The 10,518-nt window shown below is 33.7% G+C and overlaps 1 protein-coding gene across 1 annotated transcript in view; it reads left to right on the forward strand.

Annotated features, from left to right (window-relative positions):
* Window positions 1-9,809, forward strand: part of TRIQK (triple QxxK/R motif containing) — a 46,981-nt gene extending 37,172 nt beyond the window's left edge. The window contains exon 4 of the mRNA XM_066266079.1: window positions 6,335-9,809. Coding sequence (XP_066122176.1) covers window positions 6,335-6,448 — 114 coding nt within the window. The 3' untranslated portion in view covers window positions 6,449-9,809. The remainder of the gene's footprint in view (window positions 1-6,334) is intronic.
* Window positions 9,810-10,518: the final 709 nt, after the last annotated feature.

Genomic DNA, 10,518 nt, shown 5'->3' on the forward strand with positions numbered 1-10,518 from the left:
CTATCTAGTTCTCTGTGCCCCTCCCCCTCCCCCTAACTCTCTCCCTCCCTCCCTCCCAAGTCCTCCCTCCCCCCCACCCTTGGTAACCACCACACTCTTGTCCATGTCTCTTAGTCTCATTTTTATGTTCCACCAATGTATGGAATCATGTAGTTCTTGTTTTTTTCTGATTTGCTTATTTCACTCCTTATAATGTTATCAACATCCCACCATTTTGCTGTAAATGATCTGATGTCATCATTTCTTATGGCTGAGTAGTATTCCATAGTGTATATGTGCCACATCTTCTTTATCCAGTCTTCTATTGAAGGGCTTTTTGGTTGTTTCCATGTCTTGGCCACTGTGAACAGTGCTGCAATGAACATGGGGCTACATGTGTCTTCACGTATCAATGTTTCTGAGGTTTTGGGGTATATACCCAGTAGAGGGATTGCTGGGTCATAAGGTAGTTCTATTTTAAATGTATGTTCAGAAATGGAAAATGTTTTGAGGGAACAATAATGGTTTAGAATAAAATGTGAATATAAGTGAATATGACTGTCAAAATCTAGGATTAATTTCTATTGAGAAACTATTTTTATTTCCTGAGTCTTACCAAGGTAAGCAAAATGTCCTAATGTATGAACCAGTAGTGCAATGAGTGTCACCTAACAAATATCTGAACAATAATATGTGGAGTTTTGTTGATGTTCAATTAGAAGATTAGTTTTCAAGTATCACAAAATCACTAAAAGTATTTTTAGAATATAAATACCTATGTTTCCTAGTATACAATAGGAAAAAGATAATCTAAAGTTGTTAATTAATTAGTTAATTAGTTTATTTAAAGGTTTAGTTAAATGGTATAATAAAAGAATAAGGATAAAGATAAAAAGTTTAGGATCAAAAACTTAATTTCTCTTTTACATAAATAAAATATTTAAGTGTCAGCCAGTTCCTGCTTACAACCCCTTGAGGTGAGCCAGCTGGAAACATTTAGTAATTTTTGTTCTTTGTTGTTATTTCTGATTTAAAACTGAATGGCTGGTGAAGCTGGGGGGAACACCTACAGGTCTCTATGTTTTGGCTAATGTCACCAACATCCTGAAAGCAATATTTTCTGATTTTACAGCTGTTTTAATCTTCCAAGCATGCAGTTTGTACAATACTCACCTTCTTCACAGAATAGGGACATTTTGAAAAAAAAATGATTTGCTATATCTCACCATGTAATACTTTTTAAGCTCCACCTCCCACACCACATATTGAATTGATTTAATTGAAATAATAGACCCCCTGAAGTTGTATTCTAAAAAATGTTCTCTACTTCTTACCCTTAAAACTCTTTTTCATGCCTCTGGATATTCTGATAATATACAGTGAAGATGATATAGAGTTACTTGAAAGGAAAATAAATTGAAAAGCACCACTTAGAAATGATTATCAATAAGATGAGAATAAAACCCTCCAATCAAGAGTAAAATATTATTCTTGCATTAAACACGTGTGAATGGTCCTCAATGCTGTTGAAGATTTCTGTTCATTGTACAGAACCGATAGATTTCATAGTTGTGTGTCACTTGTTTATTATATTCTCTTAAAATTGGTTGCTGTGTAACCAGATGGGTCTGGGGGCACAGCTGTGGATATAAGAAAATAAATGAAATCTGTCTGATGCTACTGTGCCCTTTTGAGGTGTTGAAGTGTTCCAAACTGCAGGAAAGAAAAATCTACTTTTATTTGATATTATATAGGTATATAAGATTTAAAAAAATAAAATCTTAAAAAGATAGTTGACATTGAGTCTTTCACACTTGTGGTTTTTATTAATATTTTTATAATTTGGAAATCTAAATAAATTAATTATGAAGCTAAAAATCTGTATAAGGTATCCATTTGTAATTTCAGCATTCAGGTAAAAATTTCATGTTGATTATAAACCGTATTTGTTAGCGTACACAAGAGAAAAAACTGCCTTAAGCCTGAGCCTGATTAAGTCTGAAAGGTACAGCTTCAGACACATGAGTGAAGTCCTCATCATGGAAAATAACATCTCTCTATCCCCACTATGTAGGGAGAAAGGACCAGCTTTCCAGTCTCCATGGGGGACAACCAGTTCACTGGCTCAGACTCTGGCGGGAAGAATAAACAATAAAGAGGAAATTCCTTTGCTAGGTGCATGCACAGTAGAAATCAAAATGGCACAGGGGGGATGTAAATGCATGCATTATAGAAACCAGATGATGAGGCAAAACAATGTTTTTAATTTAATTTTTGAGTTTATTGGGGCAACACTGGCTAACATAATTATACAGGTTTCAGGTGCCCAATTCTATAACACATCTCTATGCACCATATTGTGTATTCACCCCAAGTCAAGTCATCTTTGTCCATCACCATACATCCCTGCTATACCTCCCTCCACCCCCTTCTCCCATGACAATCACCACATTGTTGCAGTGGTGGGATTCAAATAATTTAACAACCAGTTTTCTGCCCAAATGACCATTTTAAGTACAGAAAAAAAATGGTATACTGAAAGATAGTTTATTATTTTATGCATTTAATACTTAAGAACAATAAAAGAGGTACACAAAGCTAGATTATAAGTGTTTTAAAGTATTAATAAAAAATATTAAATACTTCACAATAAAACTATTATTTAAGATATTTCCAGTGACAGCTTGTCACCCCCTGGTTGGTTGCCACTTTTTGTCTTTACATTATGTGTTTATTTACTGAAGTAACAACCATGAGGGAATTAAAATGTAGTATTTCATCAAAGGTATAATGAGTGTTATGAAATGAATAAATATTACAAGTATAGTTCCATCAAAATTTTTTCACCTATTGACAGCATGAACATTACTATGGGTGCTCAGAATACACTATTGCTCAGATGAACGTTAAAAAAAGATTAAGGAATGTAAATTTGTGATTTCGACACTGGGTGGCTGCCAAGGCACCCACCTTAGAGAGAACCTGATTACAAATGCCATTTTAACAACTGGTTCCCCGAACTCGACAAAAAATTAAATATCAGTTCTGCCAAACTGGTTCAAACTGGCAGAATCCCACCACTGCACTGTTGTCCCTGTCCATGAGATTTTCTCTCTCTTTTTTGTTTTTTTTGGCTCAATACTTCTACCTCCCTCACCCATGCCTCTAACCCCCTCCCCGATAGCTATCAGCCTGCCCTCTATTAATGAGTCTGTCTCTATTTTACTCATTACTTCATTTTGTTCATTAGATTCCATATATGAGTGAAATCATATGGTACTTGTCTTTCTTTGATGGGCTTATTTCAGTTAGAATAATGGCTCTACAGGTCCATCCATACTGTTGTAAAAGGTAAGATTTCCTTCTTTTTTATGGCCAGGTAGTAGCAATTAGTATTTGACAAGGGAGGCAAGGACATACCCATATTGAATAAATAAAGAAAGACTATTCAATAAATGATGTTAGAAAAATTGAACAGATATATGAAATAAAATGAAACTAGACCACCTTCTTATACCATACACAAGAATAAACTCAAAATGGAATTAAAGCCTTAAATATTAGACTCGAAACCATAAAAACCTAGAAGAAAACAGGCAGTAAAATCTTGGACATTTCTCATACCAATATTTTTTTCTGATGTATCTACTCAGGCAAGTGAAACAAAAGAAAAAGTGATCAAATTAAAATTAGTTTTTGCACAGCAAAGGGCACCATTAATCAATTGAAAAGACAGCTCACTGAATGGGAGAACATATTCACTAGTACATCTGATAATGGATTAATATACAAAATTTATAAAGAACTTATAAAATTCAACACCAAAAAAACAAACAGCCCAATTAAAAAATGTTCCAAAGAGCTGAGTAGACACTTTTCTCAAGGGGACATATGGATGGCCAATAGGCATATGCAAAGATGCTTTATATCACTGATCATCCAAGAAATGCAAATTAAAATGACAATGAGATACTACTTCACACCTGTCAGAATGGCTATCATTAAATCAACAAGTGTTGGGGAGAATTTGGAGAAAAGGGAACCCTTTTGTTGGGAATGCAGATTGGTACAGCCACTGTGGAAAACTATGAAGTTGCCTCAAAAAATTAGAACTGCCTCATAGCCCAGCAATTCCACTTCTGGGAGTTTGTCCAAAGAAACTCAAAACACGAATTTGAAAGAATATATGCTCCTCCTATGTTCACTGCAGTGTTATTTACAATAGCCAAGATATGGAGGTGACCCAACTGCCCATCAGTAGATGAGTAGATAAAAAAGCTGTAGTACATTTACACAACGGAATACTATAAGGCAAAACTTTGAGGCATGTGCAGTTGGAGCCAAAATGACAGCATAAAGGGCAGAGTCAAGCCTGGGAAATCCTGCAAAAGGATCTGATTGAATAAGGAACTCAAAACCCCAGAAGATCCAGAAAATTTATTGGTTAAGGAAAGAGTCCAACACAAGCCCACAAAGGATAAGGAAAGAGATTGGTTACTTTGAAAGAAAGCCAGCATTCTCCCAAGCCAAGTAATATAATCAAAGCAGAAAAAAGTCCCTTCTGGTTAGCACATGTGTATTCCTTCATCCTCTCTCTCCATTGCAGCCATGTGGGCCAGCAACCACCCAAGCCCAAGTGCAGCGCCCAGCATGGGCCAAGCACAGTCTTGGTGGGCAGACATACAGATGGGGAAATGAGACACAGAGGAGCACGCACCTCTGGGCCCTGACCATCCTGGGCTTTGTGAGGATAAGTGCAGGGTCTGAGGCCCTAGAGACTGGGCTTCTCTTACAATGGGATGGAGCCCAGCCATCTACCCATGGAAGAGACACTGGCCACCTGGGGAAAGTTTGTTTTTGCTCTAATAAGTGTTACCACTACACCTTATCTTTCTACGCGTGGGTTCCTGAAATGCGTATCTCATGATTCCATGGAAGAACCCTATTTACACCAACAACAAGTTTATTTTATTATTTTAAAAATTAATTAGTTGGTATATATTAAATCATTGACTTTGCATTCTTATGAAATATAAAATGCATTCATGTAAATGCAGATAAGTTACCTCTTCATAAAATAATGCCAGGAAGGGGTGTGATAAATTAGAAGGGAATGTTAGGCTCTTTAGAATGGTGAACTGGTACTATTAGTTCTTTTTTTCTATTTAGCCAAGTGATTCTGTGAATGTATGTATATATTTATATTTTAAAATTTTATAAACTTTTTAAGACATAATATAAATTTTGCCATTAGATATGTAGTAAATTTTTTGGTTATTAGTCCCACATTATTGATTAATATCAATTAATATAAACATTAAATCACCAAAGGAAATATCCAGGACCACCTTCACAGTTGTGATAAATGGTTTCATGCTTCATGATCTGAGGACTCAGTTTTGATTGACGATATTATAAACTGTAGAACTGAAAATATAAAAATTATAGGTTCAACAAAATAATATTTAATAAAGATGATTAAATAGGTATCATCTAGAAACTGATTAAAATAGTTTCTTTCCATTAGAAAAGAAATGATAATTTTATAAAGATATGTTCCCAAGTGCTATAACTAATAATAAATTTCTCAAAGAAAGAAATAAAGTTAAATGTAACCAAATGGACAACAGAAACTTTGTAGGCACAAACTACTTTGTTTGCCTCCGACATTTTGATATCTAAACTATGAAAATATATTTAAAAGTATAAATGTTAATTTTACTATTAGTAAAACACAAACAAATACAACAGTAAAGAAATGATTCAACAACTGATGTACTTGCCATTAAAATGGATTTTGTCAAGTACAAACTGCTTCTTTTTATTTTTTTTTAGCAAGATAGACATACAGAGATAGAGACATACAGGAAGGGAGAGAGATGAGAAGCATCAACTCTTAATTGTGGCACCTTAGTTGTTCATTGATTGTTTTCTTATATGTGCCTTGACCAGGGGGGCTCCAGTCAAGCCAGTGACCTTTTGCTCAATCCAGTGACTTTGGGCTTCAAGCCAGCGACCTTTGGGCTCAAGCCAGTGACGATGGGGGCATGTCTGTGATCTCATGCTCAAACTGGCAACCCCGCGCTCAAGCTGGATGAGCCTGTGCTCAAGCCAGAGACTTTCAGGTTTCAAGCCTGGGTCCTCAGCGTCCCAGATTGAAGCTATATTCATTGCGCCACCACCTGGTCAGTCCAAAGTAAGCTTCTTAATGGCAAAAAGTTAAAATGAATGTGATTATTAGGTTTAAATTGTTCATTTTAGACTGAATTATATGGTTATTTTATCTGATGAAACTAATAATCATTAACCAATCTCATTTTATCAATTTTAAGTCTACTTTTTTTTTCTTCTTCAGGAAGTTGGCCTTGTACTTGCAGCTATATTGGCGCTTCTACTGGCTTTCTATGCTTTCTTTTATATCAGACTGTCCACAGATGTTGACCCTGATCTGGAAGCTAATGAAGATTAGCTGAGCAGCAATCAATGCATTTAAGGATGTAATTTTATAAAAGCACTTCATGGACCAATGCTTTCTGAAGTACTGAAACTACAATATCCTGAACTTTTCTTCTGGTATTTTTAGTTTGCAGAAATATCTTTTTAAATATGTAGTTGCATAGTGTATCAAGAAAAAAACCTTAACCTAGCTATGCAGTGAAATGTATGCTACCAAATTCTTTCATACGTCTTTCTACTTACCCAGGAAACCTGTTCATGGTGTATTTAGATAAAATGGGAAACAGATCTCAAATTTTTCAGATGTTTTAACATCTTTTTGTATAACTCTGTCACTTACAGATTACTAAATTTGTTTTTGTTCCACATATCCGAAGTAAAAGTATGTATCCCTATTTATAGAAACATATTCAAATCGTATTCAAAGCCAAAGAATGAATGAAAAGTCATGGGAAATTGTTCACGTTATGAGTCCTGCTTTCTTCCCAGACCTATTTTGTATCACGAGGCTATCTGCACATATATCTACAGTAATCTTTTTTCTTCTTTGCCAACTGTTCAGTGCACATATGCTCCATTTGAAATGGCACCTGCATGACAGAAGCACAAAGAGCCACATATGTCTCAAATAGAGTTCCTTTCCTCTTAGGCTGTCTAAACCGGTGTAAATAGAAAGTTCAGTTGATCTTTCTGTAAACGCTTATTACTCTATTAATATAAACTTGGAATTCTATTTTAATTATGTTCCTCTGGCTGCTTGCAGTATCAGTTTGATCTTCTTAAAGATGTATGTAGCAATCTGTTGTTTAACTGTGCAGTGTTTTTCACATACAATAATAGAAGTCCTGCCTAGTCAGTAATTTTCATGGGTTATATCTTAAAGCTGAACAATACATTTTATAAAATTGTTTTTTGTCTCTTGACAGATATTCAGAACTCTTATGAAAAATAAATATAAGAAAATATATGTCTTATATTACTTGCATATACAGTTTTCTGTTTATATAATTTTTAAGGTATTTTGCATCTGTTGCAATATAACAAATGTATTCAATATTTTTACTGGTAATTCTTCATATTTTTAGAACACATGAGTACATAAAGTTTAGAAAGTGGAAAAATATATATTCATTGTAGAGTTGTTAGCTACTACCCTATATAAAGATTTATAGAAAATGAATAATTTGAAATGCACACAAAGTGTTTTATTATATTTATAAAAGTTAAATAAAATGTTAAGATTGTTTCCATACTTGCCAAGGGAAGAAAGCTTTCATAAATACCCTACATATTCTTTGAGACTTTTGCAAATAGTTGACTGTGGCATTATGTTCTGCAGAATGTTTTCAAGGAGCATAATTATTCATCAGTGTGAACATAGCCAAAATTTCCAGTATCCCCACAAATTTTGCCAAACATCAGAGGGCAAAATTTAGACAGTGTTGTTTACTGGATTCTTCCCATTGAAATCACAAACTCAGGAGCCAGACTAAGAGTTCTTATGCACTCACCACAGTAGTCCAATCCAAGTGGCATTTTTAGAAAAGGTTATAGTATTTAATGCCATGTGGTATGTCTGTGAAGTGGGTGGCAAGGGAATATCCAAGCTGGCATTTTGGATATGACGGGCCTTTTACTTTCCCAAGTGACATGCCACATGTCAAGAAATATTTTTTCCCTACTCTTATCACATTTACGTGAACAATTTCATTTCATTTTTCATTTAGTTATTTCCCCTCCCATATGGTGTTAAAAACAGTCTTATTAAGTAAAATTATTGCTAATTTCAGTGGTAATTTAAATGAGAGGATATGTAATAATTGTTTATTAGATACCAATTCAAGTGATATATAACAGAATTTGCAGTATATAAAATAATGATTGTACTGTTGGAAATGTTTGAATATTCATTACCATGAAAAAAGAAAAAAAACAAATTTTACTCTTCTGTTCTACTCTTGAGATTTTCTTTTGAGAAAGAATGTTGTTTCTTTTGTAAAAATTTATAATTATTTTGTGATATATTAGTTTCTGGTGTACAATGTAGTTTTTTTTTTACAAAAATGTTCTTTCTGATAGTAATAAATATTAGTCTAAACATAGTATAATTATAGTCAAGTTTCATTATCTAGTTTTCTGACACCATGAGCCTATGTCAAGTCCACTTGTATGACTAAATGACTTATGATGGCCCCAGACAACCATAAGTCCCAAAGACTAAACTCTGATTTTAATAAATAACAGGTAAAGTGAGACAGTATATAATTATATAACACTGTTTTTGTGAAGTGCAAATATTTCATGCTCATATAAACTGGGAAGCAGCCAGTCTTCTGCAGAGAAATCCCAGATTGAAGTCTGGTTTCAATCTTTAAAGAGGTGATAACCTGCAGTTTCAGGGGACCACACTTTTGAAAGTAAGTGGTGTTTGGCATAAATCTGAGACTGGCACCACACATATTTTAAGCATGGGTTTTCCCCCTCCGATAATTCCCCTGCCCAGAGATACTCAGAAGATAAAACCAGGGAAGTTATAATGACTTTCAGAATGTTAGATTGTGTTAACATATTCTGCAGAATAAATTGCAATTAATGCAGTCGACTTATCATACAGCCTATGTGAATGAAGTTTAAAGGGTTGCTGGTTCTTACTTTGCATACAAAATAAAGAATGTAAAACTTATTTGAGAGGAAATGTTATCAAAATATAACCTCACCTAGAATTTCTTTTAAATGAAGAAAAAAAACCTATCATAGTACCAGCAAAGGGTTTGTTATTGTTTTAAGATGGCAAAATACTTGAAGATTACCTATCTTTTTAACATTCCATAATGATAGAAGGAATGCTCCCATTCCAACCAATGAGACTGCAAGATACTGATAATCCATTCTTATTCCCAAAACTGTAGTGATCTTTACATATCTAATAAACTAATGTTAAAATTTTATTGAACATGTTTTAGTCCTCACAGAGTCTGGCACAGTTTTTGCATATAGTGGATGATCAAAATTATTTGCAGTTAATAAATAAAATTTAAAAATCACAGTATTCATTAACTCTTAACATTTAGCACTTATAGTCATTGGTTGTATTGGACATATATTTGTTTTATTCTGGTTTTCTTTTAAGATCAAGACAATTTGCATTACATTTACTGTGTAAGAGATGAATTGCTCTTTTCTAGGGAAATCAAATATGGTATTTTTATCTTAGTATTGTTAAAAACTATACTCAATATTTTAATATAACAGCATACATCTTTATTCCCAATGAAAATAAAACTAAATTTTCATTATAATGTTTACATATGTGAATACTAAAGCATGTACTGTATTTTCCAGATTCTAAAATTTATAGTCAATGATAATTCAGTAGTGCAAATTATGCTTTAGGTAAACTTCATAGGTAAATGTCTATAAACTTAAATTTTAATTTTTAATGTATTTTATTTCTAACATGAGGTTGTTGAGCCAGAGACTATCTAAAATAAGTTGGGTTTTTTTCTTCTTACCAACAGTTAAGCTTCATTACACTTACTTAAGGCTTCTCTGGGGAGATTTCTACCACTTCTCCCTTCTTTTATTAGAATAGCCCCAATGCAGCCCAGATAGAATGATGTTTGTTCCATTGACACCATATCTAGAATCAGTAAAACCCACAGGAAAAAACTGTAGCAGATGAAAGAACACCTACAGAAACAGTCTTACTATTTTGTATATGGTTTAGCTATACAGGTAAGTATAGAGGGAACTGAGAGAATCACTTAAAAAACTATAGCAGCTTGGAAATATTCATAGTGAATCAATAAATGTATTTAAAACATGAAATTGCTGCTGTATTCTGCATTGTGCCTCTTTTTAAAAAAAAAAAAAAAAACAAGCAACAGACTTGAGATTCTTATTTCAAAAAAAAAAAAATGAGATACTTTAAAAGCCAGAAGATTTTTTGATGACAGCACCGCCCCCTTTTCTTCATTTTCTAAAACAACAACCAATTTGGTGGGGAGACAGCCAAAATTTGAGGTACCAATGCCTCTCGAACAGATGTCACACCATTATTTTTTAGCTCGTTAGGATGAATAA

Source organism: Saccopteryx bilineata, chromosome 3, assembly GCF_036850765.1.
Source record: "Saccopteryx bilineata isolate mSacBil1 chromosome 3, mSacBil1_pri_phased_curated, whole genome shotgun sequence".
NCBI classification, from domain to species: Eukaryota; Metazoa; Chordata; class Mammalia; order Chiroptera; family Emballonuridae; genus Saccopteryx; species Saccopteryx bilineata.